General features: G+C 34.3%; 2 protein-coding genes across 2 annotated transcripts; both read left to right on the top strand.

The window, feature by feature from the left end:
- The first annotated feature begins 416 nt into the window (after positions 1 to 416).
- Positions 417 to 16,766, top strand: LOC104884143 (uncharacterized). Its single transcript, XM_057394967.1, has 2 exons — positions 417 to 465; positions 16,137 to 16,766. Exon 2 carries the CDS (start codon positions 16,170 to 16,172, stop codon positions 16,584 to 16,586), a length of 417 nt encoding a protein of 138 aa, XP_057250950.1. The 5' UTR covers positions 417 to 465; positions 16,137 to 16,169; the 3' UTR covers positions 16,587 to 16,766.
- Positions 16,767 to 18,559: 1,793 nt separating this feature from the next.
- LOC125497600 (uncharacterized) lies at positions 18,560 to 19,361 on the top strand. The gene is made up of 2 exons (XM_048644952.2): positions 18,560 to 18,654; positions 18,754 to 19,361. The coding sequence occupies exon 2, from the start codon at positions 18,787 to 18,789 to the stop codon at positions 19,201 to 19,203; it is 417 nt and encodes a 138-aa protein (XP_048500909.1). The 5' UTR covers positions 18,560 to 18,654; positions 18,754 to 18,786; the 3' UTR covers positions 19,204 to 19,361.
- Positions 19,362 to 19,826: the final 465 nt, after the last annotated feature.

Genomic DNA, 19,826 nt, shown 5'->3' with positions numbered 1-19,826 from the left:
ATTAAACTTATTGACAAAGAAAATTAGTATAAATCATATAATGATAGGTTTTCTAATTTAATTTTTTTTTAATTAGTACCTGAGCAAAGGATAAACAGAAAGTTTTTCACACGGTCTACAAATCAGATTCGGATGACCAAATAGCGAATTTTTTTTCGTTAAACGTATTGGAATTAACATTGATATATCGGCTTGAAAGAATAAAATTTGTGGTGCCCCGGTCTACACCCACTTATATCCATATATACATACCCACGCGAAAATTTTTAGATGAAGAAAGAAGAATCTATATGACCTTACCACGTATTATGAGAGCATCGAATAATACGTTTGTTCCTTGCGGCCCACATACAAAAGAATTTTGCATGCATATCTTCTCTATATAAAGGGGGGGAAGCATGGCATTATTGTTTGCAAGTAAGACAGTTAGTTGGAGTTCATAGAAGAACGTGATATCAACTTAAGGTAAGTGCCCATTCCTAATCGATCTCCTGGAATAATTAGCTTGTTCTTCTTAATCTATATCTATAATTAACATTCTAATTTTTAATACTTGGCCACAGGAGAATACAATATAATATACCTATAATTAAAGATGGCCAGCGTTAAGCAATATCAAGCGATGAAGGTGAAGTTTAGCAAAATGTTCAAGCTACGATTAGTGTGAAGCTCATCAATGGAGATGGAGAAGATCCAGCAGATGTTTATGGAAATATATCTGGTCGCTTCGGCATCGGTTCTCAGTTTACATTATTTAATAAGAGCCAAAGTCAATATATTGAAGTAAGGCCTGGGGAATTCATTCCCTTAGAAAGGGATGAGGTGGTTGTGCCTGCAGAAGCGAGTGAACTTGAGATTACAGCATACTTGATGGATTATGATACTCTTTCTTCCGACGATGAAATTGCAAATGTAAGGCTGTGTTTCTAGTCAAATCTGCTGGTGAAAGTGATAAGAAACCCATTAGTGGAAAGTATGGCTCTATTGAAGTCAATGTAGTTTGGGTTATCTTGATTGGGATGGTTCCCAATCAATCCCGGTGCAGTGTTACTAGCTAGCTAGTATAACTAAATAAAACATGGATTCTAAATTCCTGCACTAGTGTTCAAGTATCCTATGCGGTCATGTACTACTTCAAAACAATTATCTAATTATATGTTTTTGCCTACTCAACAGAGTATGCGTGAATGTGTGTTTTTTTTCCTATATCGCCAATCTTTTCCCAATTGTGATAATCGTAGAATTCGACCGACTAATTAAGTCTCAATTCTAGAACATGATAGATTTTTGAAGATATTATCATATTTGTAAAAAGATTACGTCTCCTATTAAACGATTTGACTTATCTTAGATGATTTTATCGATCATAGACTCTTAAGAGAAAAGGTAAAAGAAATTGGTATGAATCAGTAAATTGTATGACTGAAAAATTTGGTTCGTATCATATTATTGTACACTTTCTAGTATTCTAAATAAACAAGTAATTGACACTATTAATCAATTATTTTTTTATCCTATTTTCTCGCTATTTTATAAACAACGTCATATTCAAGTGGGCTATTACTAGATTCCTCTCAAAGTATAATTTTAAAATATCAACTATTTATAACTTTTACTTGCATGCAATTAAATATATTAATGATTAAAGAAGGGTATTGGGCTAAGTGAAAAAGTGATTTTCACACTTATTTAGAAAAGGGGGAAGTTTATATCTATTTTTAAAAAATTGTGCCATATAATTCATTTTATAAGGCTTCAATTATTACCATTACCCTAAGACCACTTAATTTTTTCCTGCTGCTCAAGGAATCATATTTTGGTGAATGAATAAGAATAATATACTAGACCTACTGTAATCATGATGGAGCCAATATAATTGAATTTATATAGCCCCAACCCACATAAGATAATTACAATAATAATTTGGCATCAACTTGCCATTATGAAACATTGACATGAATTGGTTAACCTTTTATTTGTGAAAGTTGTATGAATGTTATTCCAAAATGGATTTTTTTTTTTTTGAGAAATTTGGTCACTTAACACTTTTTCTGGATATACATTTAGCAACATCATAGAACCCCTAGATTTTTTGAGACAACAAAAGTAACAAAATTTGGATGAATGTATAATTATACTACTTTTCTATATATCTATGGTGATCATGATAGGGCCTAAAGAATGAATTCATGTATTTACTAGGCATAAAGAAATGAATTCATGTATTCCCTATCTACATCATAGTCCAATTTTGAGATTGGACCACAAACAATTTTGAGACACCTATGTACATCATAGTCCAATAAACGCATATCTACATTATAGTGAACAATTGTTCTGATAACCTATAGCAACAATGGTTGGCCCTAGAGAATAAAAGAACCGTAAACCCTTTACCCGTATGAAAACATAAAAAGCAAAAATTTGGGCCTACGTACCATTATGAAAGTATTGATATAAATTTTTAAACATTTTTAACGAAAAACAAATGATCTAAATTTTACTCCTCCGGTCTTTATTTGTTTACTCGTATTCATTTTTAGGATGTCCCTTATTAGTTTACCCATTTTTCATGTTTCTATTTTCGGAATGGGACCACTAACATTCCATCACCCATACATTCAACTTTAATATAAAATAATAGTTTATCTTTCTTTTTGTATCGCACAATATTATTTCTCCTAAAACTCTTTGCAAAAGAAACGGTTAAACTAATAAAGACCGGAGAGGGGTATTTTTTAATGTTTCGGTCATCACTTAGTTTTTAGGGGTCTTGCCAATTTTTAGCATTAATCTGATGAATCAAAAATACTTTTTTTCATGGACCTGGGAATCACATTCGAATGAAACAGCAATGGTCACATTGATTGATTGACCTTTTAAGAATAATATGGGGCCAATTGATAGAATTTGTAGCCCCCCATTGAGTCACATAAGAATATAACTTTGGGACCAACTTACTGTTAATATGTGATAAGAATTAATATAAATAATTAAACCTTTTGATATAGAAAATAGGTAAGTATGATACCAGATAATCAAATTTTATTAAAAAAATTGGGTTAATATTTCAAACAAAGATTTTTTTTTTACTTTACTCTATCGTCTAACAAGGTTCGAGAAAATTGGTATGAGTAATTAAACCAATCGAATAAGAGAATTGGTAGGAACAATTAAACTTGTTGACAAAGAAAATTGGTATGAACAATTAAACTTATTGACAAAGAAACTTGGTATAAATCATATAATGAGGTTTTCTAATTTGATTTTTTTTTAAATTAGTACCATGAGCAAAGGATAAACAGAAAGTTTTTCACACGATCTACAAATCAGATTCGGATGACCAAATAGCGAATTTTTTTTCGTTAAACGTATTGGAATTAACATTGATATATCGGCTTGAAAGAATAAAATTTGTGGTGCCCCGGTCTACACCCACTTATATCCATATATACATACCCACGCGAAAATTATTTAGATGATAGGAAGAGAATCTATATGACCTTACCATGTATTATGAAGAGCATCGAATAATACGTTTGTTCCTTGCGGCCCACATACAAAAGAATTTTGCATGCATATCTTCCCTATATAAAGGGGGGAAAGCATGGCATTATTGTTTGCACGTAAGACAATTAGTTGGAGTTCATAGAAGAATGTGATATCAACTTAAGGTAAGTGCCTATTCCTAATCGATCTCCTGGAATAATGAGCTTGTTCTTCTTAATCTATATCTATAATCAACATTCTAATTTTTAATACTTGGTCCACAGGAGAATACAATATAATATACCCAATAATTAAAGATGGCCAGCGTTAAGCAATAATATCAAGCGATGAAGGTGAAGTTTAGCAACAATGTTCAAGCTGCGATTAGTGTGAAGCTCATCAATGGAGATGGAGAAGATCCAGCAGATGTTTATGGAAATATATCTGGTCGCTTCGGCATCGATTCTCAGTTTACATTATTTAATAAGAGCCAAAGTCAATATATTGAAGTAAGGCCTGGGGAATTCATTCCCTTAGAAAGGGATGAGGTGGTTGTGCCTGGAGAAGCCAGTGAAGTTGAGATTACAGCATACTTGATGGATTATGATACCAATTATTAGTCTTGGACGAACACTTAAGCAACTACAAGAGGGGGGGTGAATTGTAGTTGAAGAGATTTTCAAACTTTTTCTGGAAATAAAAGAATGAATAAGTAAGAAAGAAATAATTGCATGAATTAAGAAAGAACTAGGAACACGGGATTTTACAAGAAAACTTCTAGGCCAATAGGAAGAAAAACCTTGACCACGAGGGATTTTGACTCAATTCTCTTTTAATCTTTTAGGCCAAAAGACTCTCTTTTGTACAACCTAAACTCGGACCAACTCTGTTCCTTTAGGAACTGGTTCCCAGTCAGCCTGTTCCCCTTGAACAGTTGACTTATCCCTTGACTTCACTCGAAGCTCCTTTCTCTTTCTCTCTCTCTTTCTCTTTCTCTTCCTCTTTTCTCTCAAAATGATTACAGACTTAGATTCTCTCAACCCAATCTATAATACATCAATTCTAAGAAGAAGAAAAACCGAGTAACTTTACTAAGAATATTACATAAAATTCTGAAAGTTTACTAAAAGATCTGTTACAAATACTATTTGTAGAGACCTATCTACTCGAATTCTTCTCCAGATCTTCTCCAATACTTCTCCATGTTCTTCTCCATGAACACACGTAGTCTAGCCACTTCTCCATATCTGTCCGTTGTAATTTTCCGTTGGCAGTTGGTTTAGTTGGCTTCCACAATCTCAGCCACTTCTCCATGATCACACCGCCTCACAAATAGTAGGTTGTTGTGGTTCCTAAATTCTAGGAACTACCTCAACGTTCATTTGTTAGCGCGCGTGCTTAGGTTAATGTTTGGCGGCTCCTTTGTTGTAGGATAAACAACAATGCTGCGCACACATTAACTAAAAACATATTATGGAATCTTAATATATTTCATTTGTTACACCATAATATAATCGGATAACACAAATAAATTATAAATAATTTTAAACTTGATTAAACACTAATCAAATCTTCATAAAGTATTTACATTTTATTTGTGAAATCTAAAATAATATATAATTAAAACTAGAAATAAAATAAAAAAAACAAAACAACTAGAGAAATAGAACAAAGACATAAACAAATTACTTCTAACAAGGAAACTAAAAACTGAATTAAACTAATAATATGTAAACTTTAATTATATGTCATCATCAAAATAGTGAAATAACAATATTCCCCCTTTTTGATTATGACAATTAATTAAACAAAAATTTTAAGGTTTTTGTTTTTTGAAAAAACACTCTAAACACATAGAAAAAAACTACACAAACTATCCACAATCTAACTTAGTTAAAAACTCTACAGACTGGGAACAGGATCAGACATAGGTAGGAACAGAGATGAGCAGAAAATACAAGGAACTGTGATAAAAATTTTTGTTTTTGTGTATACACACTATCTCTTCCCCCTTTGTCATTATCAAAACCAAATGTTGTACCTGCAGCACTAGAGAGGCAACAGTCTAGGCACCAAGCAAGTTGCTCAAACATATATCTCATAATATTAGCCATCCAAACACACAAACATAATAGGCAGGCAAAAAGTAACATTAGGGACAGTAAGAATCAGTCAATATGTAGAGTAATGAGAAAGAAAATGAAGAAAGCAAAGAAAATATTAAAGGTACTTCATATGTCTAAGAAGGACATAAGAAGTAGAATCCAAAAGAGTGTTTAATAATTACAGCCCAAAAAAAATTGTTCAAATATCCAAAGTAAGAGAAGTTAGGATTTGGTTCGTTTGAAGAGAGAGGAGACCACATAATCTATCTTGGAAATCACACCATCCACCTTGTTCCTGATCCCAGTATCAGCATTCTTGATTGCAAGCAGTTGATCCTGCTGCTGAGAGTCCGGAACATGAACAGTAGCTGCATTGGCATTGACCTTGGTGTGCAGGAGGGTCAAGGAATCCTGAATTTCCCGAAGCATCTTGTTAAGCCCAGTTGTAGAAAGTAAGGGGAAATCCACTGCAGTAGAAGGGACAGGATCAGAATCTAGGTGAATAAAGACTATTTCACCTTGATCCTGCTCCTTCTGGAACTTGGACCCAGCCAACCTTTGGCTTTTTCTGACAGACCCACTGGCAATCCCTTCTTCATCCAACTTTTTCTTACTCCCTATTTCAACCTTAACCGGAGTTTCTTCTCTTCACAATCTATTTCCCATTCACCAACCTCAAACTCAGCCTAGTCAAAGTTTCTTTTGTAAGATATTTTTGGCTCAAGGGAAAAGGAGGGGTGGAAGGGAGTTTAACCTTGCATTGTTTGAAGACATAGGTCAGAAGATTACCATAACCCACTTTTTTGTTGTGGGTAATGCAGTGAGAGAGATGTGCAATTATCAGTGAGGAAAGGTTGATTTTGATGTTTTCAGCAAGACAATACATAATGGAAAGATCCATTAGGCTTGCCTGGGTTCTTTTGGAGGAGCGAGGTAAAATAAAAGCCAAACTAACTGAAACAGCAGCTTATGAAATGGAGACAACTCTTTTTGATCTAAAGATAAAGCATTAGAATTGCCGTTAAAGAAAGCAAGAATTGTTGCATTAGTGACTCCATTTATGTTCAACTTAGCCCTACCCTTAATGTAGTCTTTGTAACCCTCATTAGGAACATCTAACCACTCGCCAAGTTTCTTCTTAGTAATTGTAACTACTGACCCATTACAATCGACACACACCACCTCTGTTATTGTAAACCCAGAACAAAAGCTTTCATCTTCTCAAAAGACCCTCATCTATGCTAACAATTTTCAACCACTTCTGAAATTTTAAAATTTTCAACAACTCATTCCATTTAGACTTTTTGCACCATGCAATGTCTACACAAAAGCCCACAAGAAATTGTGAAGATTTTGTTTTCTTACCTCGTTTTGTAGGTACAACGATTTCTTGTTCTTGTTCGCTTTCAATTTCATGATCACCTTCTTCCTTTTTCAGGGACAGAGAAACTGGTGAAGAAGATGCCGATTTTGACCCAGAAGAATCTGCGTCATTCTTGGATGATTCTTGAGCACTTACTTCTTCAGGAGATGGTGTTTTCTCTTTCGGTAATTTTGCATGAGCATCAGAGGTTTGAGTCTTGGAAGACATGTTGACAGAGGTTTTAAGAGGTTGAAGATGATTGGAGAAAGAGAGAGAGAGACTTGTGAGTTGATGGTGAGAAATTATGAAGGGTCAGTGATTTGATGTGTTAGGTTTATAAAGTAATCATGATCCGTGTGAAAAGAAGTGGAAGATGGTTTAATGAAGCGGTTTATGGGATTTCGGAAGGCAATTAATGAAGTTACTTCTCTTAACTCTAGATTAATTGAACGCTTAATTTTGGGCATAATTCAGATTAATGTGTTTGTTTTTGGACGGAAGGTGTGAAAAGAAAGAACAATAAGGAAATAATAAAAAATAGAAAGAAGAAAAAATTACTCTTGCATATGATAAAAATGTGTCCATAATATTCAAACTACATGCATACCAAATATGTGCAAGGACACTAAGGGTAATATTCAGAGACATATGTGAGTCCTTATACTTGACCCTAGGTGTATGAAAATTAATTCATGAAGATTGCAGGACATACTTAGTAAGAAACAATTGGGGGGAAACAACATCATGTGCACATTTAAACAATTTTTATCATTCCTAGTTCCAAGCGTATCTTTTCAAACCTGTCCCTAGATAGAGGTTTAGTCAATATGTCAGCTATTTGATTTTCAATAGGACAAAATCAACTTTGACTAATCCCTTTCTCTACATTGTCTTTTAGGAAATGATGTCTAATGTGAATATGCTTGACTCTAGAGTGATGAACTGGATCCTTGAAATGCAAATAGCACTAGTATGTCACAAAATATAGGAACACACATTGAATTTTATGCCAAAGTCACGTACCTGTTGCTTGATCCATACTCGAGAACAACATGCAGCAGCTGCTACGTATTCAGCTTCTGCAGTGGAAAGAGCAACGGTGTTTTGTTTCTTTGAGCTCCAAGAAACCAAGCTTGATCCTAGGAACTGGACAATACCAGATGTACTTTTGCGATTCACCAAGTCTCCGGCATAGTCAGCATCGGAATAGCTTACAAGATCAAAGATGTCACTTCGAGGATAGAACAAGCAAAGGTCATCACTTCCTTTCAAATATCTAAGAATCCTTTTAACAGCTGTCAAATGGGATTCCTTAGGATTTGATTGGAATCTTGCACATAAACCAACACTAAAGGATATATCAGGCCTACTGCAGTTAGATAGAGTAAGGAACCAATCATACCTCTATAGAGTTTTGATCTACGGACTTACCACTTTGATCCTCATCTAACCTTGTACCTGTTCCTATAGGAGTATGGTTTGTTTTTGCTTGATCCATTCCATATTTTTTCAATAACTCTTTTACGTATTTTTGTTGATGGATCATTGTTCCTCTTTCAGTTTGCTTGATTTGCAAACCAAGAAAGAAGTTTAATTCTCCCATCATACTCATTTCAAATTCACTACGCATTAACTCAGCAAATTCTTTACAAAGAGATTCGTTAGTTGCACCAAAAATTATATCATCCACATAAATCTGAACCACTAGGATGTCTGTTCCTTTGGATCGAAGGAACAGGGTCCTATCAACTTTCCTCTTATAAAACATTAGAAAGTAAGAATTTTGAAAGTCTTTCATACCATGATCTAGGAGCTTGCTTAAGCCCATAAAGAGCTTTATCTAGCTTATAGACATGTTTGGAAGATCCGGGTTTTCAAAACCAGGAGGTTGTTCCACATAGACGTCTTCAATCAAATATCCATTTAAAAAGGACATTTGACGTCCATTCTGTACAACCTAAAACCCATGAATGATGCAAAAGCAATCAAAATTCTTATTGCTTCTATTCTAGCTACAGGAGCAAAAGTTTCATCAAATCAATACCTTCTTGTTGATTGTACCCTTTGGCTACGAGTCTGGCTTTGTTTCTTATGACTGTTCCATGCTCGTCTAGCTTGTTCCTGAAGACCCATTTTAGTCCAATTACCTTTTGGTTTTTCGATTTGGTCTCACGGTGCCAGACCTTGTTCCTCTAGAACTCATTTAGTTCCTCTTGCGTGGCGTTTATCCAGTCAGACTCCAGTAGGGATCATTGTGATCTCGTGGTTCTGTCATAGACAAAAAGGCATGGAAAGCACAGAAATTTTTCAGTTGGGATCTCGTTTGAGTTCCCTTTTCAATATCACTTACTATTAAATCCAATGGATGGGATTTTAAGTGTTTCCACGGTCTTGGTTCAAATCTTCTTGTCTCTGCTCCTCCAGTTTGAGGAGCTTCATTCTCTCGTCTTCTGGATGAATTTCTGGTGCCTGTTCCTCCTGTATAACAATATCATGAACAGCTATCTCTTCTTCAAAAATATGTTTTTTGTCAGTTCCTGCAGGTGTTAGTTCCTCATCAATGTTTACTGACTCCTCAATACGAGTCAGTCCTATTTCAAAGTCATTTTCATGACTTGGTTCCTGCAGAGAGTTAGTTTCATCAGAAAATACATGGAACTTTCCTCAACACACATTGTTCGTTTGTTGTAAACTCTATATGCCTTACTACTTAAAGCATATCCAATAAAAACAGCCTCATCGCTTCTAGCATCAAACTTTCCTAAATTGTCTTTACCATTATTATGTACAAAGCATTTACAGCCAAAGACTCTAAAGTATGAGATATTGGGTTTTCTTCCTTTAAGTAGCTCATAAGGGGTCTTCAAGATAATAGGTCTTAGCATGACTCTATTGATAATATAGCATGCCGTATTCACTGCTTCAGCCCAGAAATTCTTCGGAAGATTGCTTGCTATTATCATTGTTCTTACCATGTCCTCCAAAGTGCGATTCTTCCGTTTTACCACGCCATTTTGTTGTGGGGTTCTGGGGGCTGAGAAGTTGTGATCAAGACCTTCATGCCTGCAAAACTCATCAAATTTGAGTTTTCAAACTCCTACCATGATCAGAACGCAAGTGCTTAATCTTAAAACCACTTATTCTTTGAGTTCTTTTAGCAAAGTTAACAAATTCATCAAATGTTCATCTTTGCTATGAAGAAAAATAACCCAAGTGTATCTTGAAAAATCATCAACTATTACAAGCACATATCTCTTACCAGATCGACTTTGGATTCGAACAGGGCCACACAAGTCCATATGAATCAATTCAAGGGACTTTGTGTGAGCTTACCATTTTCTTTGATTTGAACGAGGATCTAACTTGTTTACCTTTTGCACAGGGTCCACAAACTTCATGGTTTGAGACTTTGATAGTTGGTAATCCAACCACCAAGTCCTTACCACTTAGCTTCTGGAGTAATGTCATACTTGCGTGACCACATCCTTTATGCCAAAGAAGTGGTTCATTATCAACGGCACTTAAACATGTTAGATTGTTCCTAGGAACAAGGTTGAGATCAACAACATAGGTGTTCCCTTTCCTTGTTCCTTCTAGAATTTTGTTACATGTTCCTGTATTGCATACTACACAATGTTCACCAGTAAAATTTAAACTGTTCCCTTTGTCGCAAAATTGAGAAATACTAAGCAGATTATGTTTTAAACCCTCGACCAAAAATACATTGTCTATGGAATGTGACTTAGACTTTCCTACCTTCCCAATTGCAATTATGTTACCGGTAAGATTATCTCCAAAGGTCACAGTTCCTCCATCATAGGCTGAAAGCGAGAGAAATTTCTCTTTATCTCCTGTCATGTGTTTAGAACAACCGCTATCGAGGTACCAAGGTTGTTCCCCTCACTTTAGCCTGCATCAAAGCAATCAGTCAGTGGTAGGAACCCAGTTTCACTTGGGTTCCTCTGTTGGGCTATATTTCTCTTAGCTTTCCAAACTTGTTTGATTAAGTGGGTATTCATTTCAATATGTTCTTCTCTGGAGGAACAGTCAGACACTAAGTGTCCACTGTTCCCACAGTAAGAGCATATTCGGCTGCTTGGAAGATCAACATATTTTTTCATTTTGTTTTTCTTCTTGTGATTGAAACCTAGCCCACTTCTTCCTTCATTTTTATATTTTTGTATCCAACTTACTGGATCAGGAAGAGTCGTTCTTGAAGATTCCATTTTCTCTTTAAGTACAAGATATTTACTCAAAACTTTTTCATGTTCGAATTTTAACTTTTCGAACTCGGATCTTGTATTTATAGAGGAACTGGTTCCTTCAGGAACAAATAGTTTAATTCAGCCATTTCCATATTCAAGAAGTAGTTTTCATTTTTAGCATTTTCAAAAGCTTCTCGAATACGTCGGTTTTCATCAAAGACTTCAAAGAATCTTTCTCAATGTTTGCATTACTGTTTTAAACCAATTTGAATGACCTTTGGTGACTTCTAAGGCTTTTTCTAAATTTTCTTCTCTAACACAAATGCCTTGTAGTCATCTAAGGTTTCCAAAAGTAGTTTTATTAATTGATTCTTTGAAAGTTCTTTTAACTCTTCTATAACATTTATGCGTACCTTGTTGTTTGGCAAGTCTTCTTCTTCGTCTGTTTTTGCCATGAGACATAAGTGTGCTGTCTCCTCTTCTGGTTGTTCCTGCTCCTCGTCTGAATCGGATTCTCCCCAGGCAGCTACCATGGCCCTTCTCATATCAACTTTTGAGAAAGGTTTTTGTTGTTCCTTTCCCTTCTCCTTGTACTTTCCTTTGCTCTTTTCATTTTCCCGGAGGGCATTCCTTTATGAAGTGATCCGGACTTCCACACTTGTGACACTTAACTTTCCAGGCTTTTTCAGTTCTTTCCCTTTGTAGTTCTTGTTGAAGAACTTTTTGAATCTTTTCACGATCAGTGCTCTCTTCATCATCAGTTTCTGAATCCTCGAATCATCGGACTTGAGAGCCAAGCCTTAGGCCTATTAGAGTCGACCTCATGAGTTCCTAGATGGATTTCATGAGTCAACAAGGAACCGGAAAGTTGCTCGATATTGAATGTGGTGAAATCTTTAGTTTCGAGCAAGGTAGTAACCTTTGCCATCCATTTTTCATCCTGAGGAAGACTTCGTACAACTTTACGTACTTGTTCCTCGGGAGTGATGATCTTTCCTAGAGATTCAAGCTCATTTATGATGTTGGAGAACTTGTGAGCATCTCTTGAACAGACTCCTTAGGCTTCATTTGAAATAGCTCATATTTGTGCATGAGCATGTCAATCTTGATCGCTTGACTTCGTTTGTTCCTTCGTGAGTAACTTGAAGAAGTTCCACATTTGCTTGGCTGACTTGCATCCCATGATTCGATTGTGTTCATGGGGACCAAGACCACAGTGAAGAATTTTTCTTGCCAAGTTGTTCATCTCCATTTTCGAAGTCATCTTTATCAAATTTGGAGAGGCTTGGGAGTCTTCACCTTTTTCATTTTTCTCTGTGACTTCGAAGTCACCAATCTCTATTACTCTCCAAACTTGAATGTTTTCGGCCTTGATGAAAATTTCCATACGTTCTTCCAGTATGGATAATACTTGCCATTAAACATGGGTGGAGCTGAGTTGAGTAACCTTCTTCCAATCTTCTCCTGATGTGTTCATCGTTTCCAGGAACTAGCTCCTCATTGTTAACTGTTTTGGAGAAACTAGGCTCTGATACCAATTATTATTCTTGGACGAATACTTAAGCAACTACAAGAGGGGGGGTGAATTGTAGTTGAAGAGATTTTCAAACTTTTTGCGGAAATAAAAGAATGAATAAGTAAGAAAAAAGTAATTGCATGAATTAAGAAAGAACTAGGAACACGGGATTTTACAAGGAAAACTTCCTAGGCCCAATAAGAAGAAAAACCTTGACCACGAGGGATTTTGACTCAATTCTCTTTAATCAGTTTTAGGCCAAAAGAGTCTCTTTTGTACAACCTAAACTCGGACCAACTCTGTTCCTCTAGGAACTGGTTCCCAGTCAGCCTGTTCCTCCTGAACAGTTAACTTCTCTCTTGACTTCACTCGAAGTCTTTTCTCTTTCTCTCTTCTCTTTCTCTTTCTCTTTTTCTCTCAAAATGATTACAGACTTAGATTCTCTCAACCCAATCTATAATACATCAATGTCTAAGAAGAAGAAAAACCGAGTAAACTTTCACTAAGAGTATTACATAAAATTCTGAAAGTCTTACTAAAAGATCCGTTACAAATAACTATTTGTAGAGACCTAGCTACTCGAATTCTTCTCCATGATCTTCTCCAATACTTCTCCATGTTCTTCTCCATGAACACACATAGCCTTAGCCACTTCTCCATAATCCGTCCGTTGTAACTTTTCCGTTGGCAGTTGGTTTAGTTGGGCTTCCACGATCTCAGCCACTTCTCCATGATCACACGCCTCACAAATAGCTAGGTTGTTGTGGTTCCTAAATTCTAGGAACTACCTCAATGTTCACTTTGTTAGCGCGCGTGCTTTGGTTAATGTTTGGCGGCTCCTTGTTTGTAGGATAAACAACAATGCTGCGCACACATTTAACTAAACAACATATTATGGAATCTTAATATATTTCATTTGTTACAACCATAATATGAATCGGATAACACAAATAAATTATAAATAATTTTAAACTTGATTAAACACCTAATAAAATCTTCATAAAGTATTTATCATTTTATTTGTGAAACCTAAAGATAATTATATGAATTAAAACTAGACAAATAAAATAAACAAAACAAAAACAAACTAGAGAAATAGAACAAAGACATAAACAAATTACTTCTAACAAGGAAACTAAAAACCGAATTAAGCTAATAATATGTAAACTTTAATTATATGTCATTATCAAAATAGTGATATAACACTCTTTCTCCCGACGATGAAATTGCAAATGGTAAGGCTGTGTTTCTAGTCAAATCTGCTGGTGAAAGTGATAAGAAACCTATTAGTGGAAAGTATGGCTCTATTGAAGTCAATGTATTTTGGGGTTAATCTTGATTGGGATGGTTCCCAATCAATCCCGGTGCAGTGTTACTAGCTAGCTAGTATAACTAAATAAAACATGGATTCTAAATTCCTGCACTAGTGTTCAAGTATCCTATGCGATCATGTACTACTTCAAAACAATTATCTAATTATATGTTTTTGCCTACTCAACAGAGTATGCGTGAATGTGTGTTTTTTTCCTATATCGCCAATCTTTTCCCAATTGTGATAATCGTAGAATTTCGACCGACTAATTAAGTCTCAATTCTAGAACATGATAGATTTTTGAAGATATTATCATATTTCTTAAAAACATTACGTCTCCTATTAAACGATTTGACTTATCTTAGATGATTTTATCGATCATAGATTCTTAAGAGAAAAGGTAAAAGAAATTGGTATGAATCAGTAAATTGTGTGACTGAAAAATTTGATTCGTATCATATTATTATACACTTTCTAGTATTCTAAATAAACGAGTAATTGACACTATTAATCAATTATTTTTTATCCTATTTTCTCGCTATTTTATAAACAACGTCATATTCAAGTGGGCTATTACTAGATTTCTCTCAAAGTATAATTTTAAAATATCAACTATTTATAACTTTTTGAGACGCCTATGTACATCATAGTCCAATAAACGCATATCTACATCATAGTGAAAAATTGTTCTGATAACCTATAGCAACAATGGTTGGCCCTTGAGAATAAAAGAATCCGTAAAACCCTTTACCCATATGAAAAAATAAAAAGCAAAAATTTGGGCCTACATACCATTATGAAAGTATTGATATAAATTTTTAAACATTTTTAACGCAAAACAAATGATCTAAATTTGACTCCTCCGGTCTTTATTCGTTTACTCGTATTAATTTTTAGGATGTCCCTTATTAGTTTACCCATTTTTCATGTTTCTATTTTTGGACCACTAACATTCCATCACACATACATTCAACTTTAGTATAAAATAATAGTTTATCTTTCTTTCTGTATCGCACAATATTATTTTTCCTAAAACTCTGTGCAAAAGAAACGGTTAAACTAATAAAGACCGGAGGTGGGTATTTTTTAATGTATTATTATTTTCAAGTTTCGGTCATCACTTAGTTTTTAGGGGTCTTGCCAATTTTTAGCATTAAAACTTTTTTTCATGGACCTGGGAATCACATTCGAATGAAACAACAATGGTGACATTGATTGATTGACCTTTTAAGAATAATATGGGCCCCATTGATAGAATTTGTAGACCCCCATTGACACACATAAGAATATAACTTTGGGACCAACTTAGTGTTAATATGTGATAAGAATTAATATAAATAATTAAACCTTTTGATAAAGAAAATAGGTAAGTATGATACCAGATAATCAAATTTTATTGAAAAAATTGGGTCAATATTTCAAACAAAGAATTTTTTTTTTACTTTACTCTATCGTCTAACAAGGTTCGAGAAAATTGGTATGAGCAATTAAACCAATCGAATAAGAGAATTGGTAGGAAGAATTAAACTTGTTGACAAAGAAAATTGGTATGAACAATCAAACTTTTTTTTTTTTTGACGGATGAACAATTAAATTTATTGACAAAGAAAATTGGTATAAATCATATAATGATAGGTTTTCTAATTTAATTTTTTTTAATTAGTACCACGAGCAAAGGATAAACAGAAAGTTTTTCACACGGTCTACGAATCATATTCGGATGACCAAATAGCGAATTTTTTTTTGTTAAACGTATTGGAATTAAAATTGATATATCGGCTTGAAAGAATAAAATTTGTGGTGCCCCGGTCCACACCCACTTATATCCATATATACATACCCACACGAAAATTATTTAGATGATAGAAAGAAGAATCTATATGACCTTACCATGTATTATGAAGAGCATCGAATAATACGTTTGTTCCTTGCGGCCCACATACAAAAGAATTTTGCAGGCATATCTTCCCTATATAAAGGGGGGAAACCATGGCATTATTGTTTGCAAGTAAGAAAGTTAGTTGGAGTTCATAGAAGAACGTGATATCAACTTACCTATTCCTAATCGATCTCCTGGAATAATTAGCTTGTTCTTCTTAATCTATATCTATAATTAACATTCTAATTTTTAATACTTGGTCCACAGGAGAATACAATATAATATACCCTATAATTAAAGATGGCCAGCGTTAAGCAATATCAAGCGATGAAGGTGAAGTTTAGCAACAATGTTCAAGCTACGATTAGTGTGAAGCTCATCAATGGAGATGGAGAAGATCCAGCAGATGTTTATGGAAATATATCTGGTCGCTTCGGCATCGGTTCTCAATTTACATTATTTAATAAGAGCCAAAGTCAATATATTGAAGTAAGGCCTGGGGAATTCATTCCCTTAGAAAGGGATGAGGTGGTTGTGCCTGCAGAAGCGAGTGAACTTGAGATTACAGCATACTTGATGGATTATGATACTCTTTCTTCCGACGATGAAATTGCAAATGGTAAGGCTGTGTTTCTAGTCAAATCTGCTGGTGAAAGTGATAAGAAACCCATTAGTGGGAAGTATGGCTCTATTGAAGTCAATGTAGTTTGGGGTTAATCTTGATTGGGATGGTTCCCAATCAATCCCGGTGCAGTGTTACTAGCTAGCTAGTATAACTAAATAAAACATGGATTCTAAATTCCTGCACTAGTGTTCAAGTATCCTATGCGGTCATGTACTACTTCAAAACAATTATCTAATTATATGTTTTTGCCTACTCAACAGAGTATGCGTGAATGTGTGTTTTTTTTCCTATATCGCCAATCTTTTCCCAATTGTGATAATCGTAGAATTTCGACCGACTAATTAAGTCTCAATTCTAGAACATGATAGATTTTTGAAGATATTATCATATTTGTTAAAAAGATTACGTCTCCTATTAAACGATTTGACATATCTTAGATGATTTTATCGATCATAGACTCTTAAGAGAAAAGGTAAAAGAAATTGGTATGAATCAGTAAATTGTGTGACTGAAAAATTTGGTTCGTATCATATTATTATACACTTTCTAGTATTCTAAATAAACGAGTAATTGACACTATTAATCAATTATCTTTTATCCTATTTTCTCGCTATTTTATAAACAACGTCATATTCAAGTGGGCTATTACTAGATTTCTCTCAAAGTATAATTTTAAAATATCAACTATTTATAACTTTTTGAGATGCCTATGTACATCATAGTCCAATAAACGCATATCTACATCATAGTGAAAAATTGTTCTGATAACCTATAGCAACAATGGTTGGCCCTAGAGAATAAAAGAATCCGTAAAACCCTTTACCCATATGAAAACATAAAAAGCAAAAATTTGGGCCTACACTTTAGGACACCCTTGGGGAAATGCACCAGGTGCTGTAGCGAATCGAGTAGCTCTAGAAGCATGACCATTATGAAAGTATTGATATAAATTTTTAAACATTTTTAACGCAAAACAAATGATTTAAATTTGACTCCTCCGGTCTTTATTCGTTTAATCGTATTCATTTTTAGGATGTCCCTTATTAGTTTACCCATTTTTCATGTTTCTATTTTTGGACCACTAACATTCCATCACACATACATTCAACTTTAGTATAAAATAATAGTTTATCTTTCTTTTTGTATCGCACAATATTATTTCTCCTAAAACTCTGTGCAAAAGAAACGGTTAAACTAATAAAGACCGGAGGTGGGTATTTTTTAATATATTATTATTTTAAAGTTTCGGTCATCACTTAGTTTTTTAGGGGTCTTGCCAATTTTTAGCATTAAAACTTTTTTTCATGGACCTGGGAATCACATTCGAATGAAACAACAATGGTGACATTGATTGATTGACCTTTTAAGAATAATATGGGCCCCATTTATAGAATTTGTAGCCCCCCATTGACCTACATAAGAATATAACTTTGGGACCAACTTAGTGTTAATATGTGATAAGAATTAATATAAATAATTAAACCTTTTGATAGAGAAAATAGGTAAGTGTGATACCAGATAATCAAATTTTATTGAAAAAATTGGGTCAATATTTCAAACAAAGAATTTTTTTTTTACTTTACTCTATCGTCTAACAAGGTTCGAGAAAATTGGTATGAGCAATTAAACCAATCGAATAAGAGAATTGGTAGGAACAATTAAACTTGTTGACAAAGAAAATTGGTATGAACAATTAAACTTATTGACAAAGAAAATTGGTATAAATCATATAATGATAGGTTTTCTAATTTAATTTTTTTTAATTAGTACCATGAGCAAAGGATAAACAGAAAGTTTTTCACACGGTCTACGAATCAGATTCGGATGACCAAATAGCGATTTTTTTTTTTGTTAAACGTATTGGAATTAAAATTGATATATCGGCTTGAAAGAATAAAATTTGTGGTGCCCCGGTCCACACCCACTTATATCCATATATACATACCCACGCGAAAATTATTTAGATGATAGAATGAAGAATCTATATGACCTTACCATGTATTATGAAGAGCATCGAATAATACGTTTGTTCCTTGCGGCCCACATACAAAAGAATTTTGCATGCATATCTTCCCTATATAAAGGGGGAAAGCATGGCATTATTGTTTGCAAGTAAGACAGTTAGTTGGAGTTCATAGAAGAACGTGATATCAACTTAAGGTAAGTGCCTATTCCTAATCGATCTCCTAGAATAATTAGCTTGTTCTTCTTAATCTATATCTATAATTAACATTGTAATTTTTAATGCTTGGTCCACAGGAGAATACAATATAATATACCCTATAATTAAAGATGGCCAGCGTTAAGCAATATCAAGCGATGAAGGTGAAGTTTAGCAACAATGTTCAAGCTACGATTAGTGTGAAGCTCATCAATGGAGATGGAGAAGATCCAGCAGATGTTTATGGAAATATATCTGGTCGCTTCGGCATCAGTTCTCAGTTTACATTATTTAATAAGAGCCAAAGTCAATATATTGAAGTAAGGCCTGGGGAATTCATTCCCTTAGAAAGGGATGAGGTGGTTGTGCCTGCAGAAGCGAGTGAACTTGAGATTACAGCATACTTGATGGATTATGATACTCTTTCTTCCGACGATGAAATTGCAAATGGTAAGGCTGTGTTTCTAGTCAAATCTGCTGGTGAAAGTGATAAGAAACCCATTAGTGGAAAGTATGGCTCTATTGAAGTCAATGTAGTTTGGGGTTAATCTTGATTGGGATGGTTCCCAATCAATCCTGGTGCAGTGTTACTAGCTAGCTAGTATAACTAAATAAAACATGGATTCTAAATTCCTGCACTAGTGTTCAAGTATCCTATGCGGTCATGTACTACTTCAAAACAATTATCTAATTATATCTTTTTGCCCTACTCAACAGAGTATGCGTGAATGTGGTTTTTTTCCTATATCGCCAATCTTTTCCCAATTGTGATAATCGTAGAATTTCGACCGACTAATTAAGTCTCAATTCTAGAACATGATAGATTTTTGAAGATATTATCATATTTGTTAAAAAGATTACGTCTCCTATTAAACGATTTGACTTATCTTAGATGATTTTATCGATCATAGACTCTTAAGAGAAAAGGTAAAAGAAATTGGTATGAATCAGTAAATTGTGTGACTGAAAAATTTGGTTCTTATCATATTATTATACACTTTCTAGTATTCTAAATAAACGAGTAATTGACACTATTTAATTTTGAAATATCAACTATTTATAACTTTTTGAGACGCCTATGTACATCATAGTCCAATAAACGCATATCTACATCATAGTGAAAAATTGTTCTGATAACCTATAGCAACAATGGTTGGCCCTAGAGAATAAA

This window comes from Beta vulgaris, chromosome 5 (genome assembly GCF_026745355.1).
Source record: "Beta vulgaris subsp. vulgaris cultivar EL10 chromosome 5, EL10.2, whole genome shotgun sequence".
NCBI lineage: Eukaryota > Viridiplantae > Streptophyta > Magnoliopsida > Caryophyllales > Amaranthaceae > Beta > Beta vulgaris.
This window is presented reverse-complemented; position numbering and strand designations above follow the sequence as displayed.

Coding starts and splice junctions, on each gene's coding strand:
- LOC125497600 (XM_048644952.2), top strand. CDS start 18,787: ATGGCCAGCGTTAAGCAATATCAAGCGATGAAGGTGAAGTTTAGCAAC.
- LOC104884143 (XM_057394967.1), top strand. CDS start 16,170: ATGGCCAGCGTTAAGCAATATCAAGCGATGAAGGTGAAGTTTAGCAAC.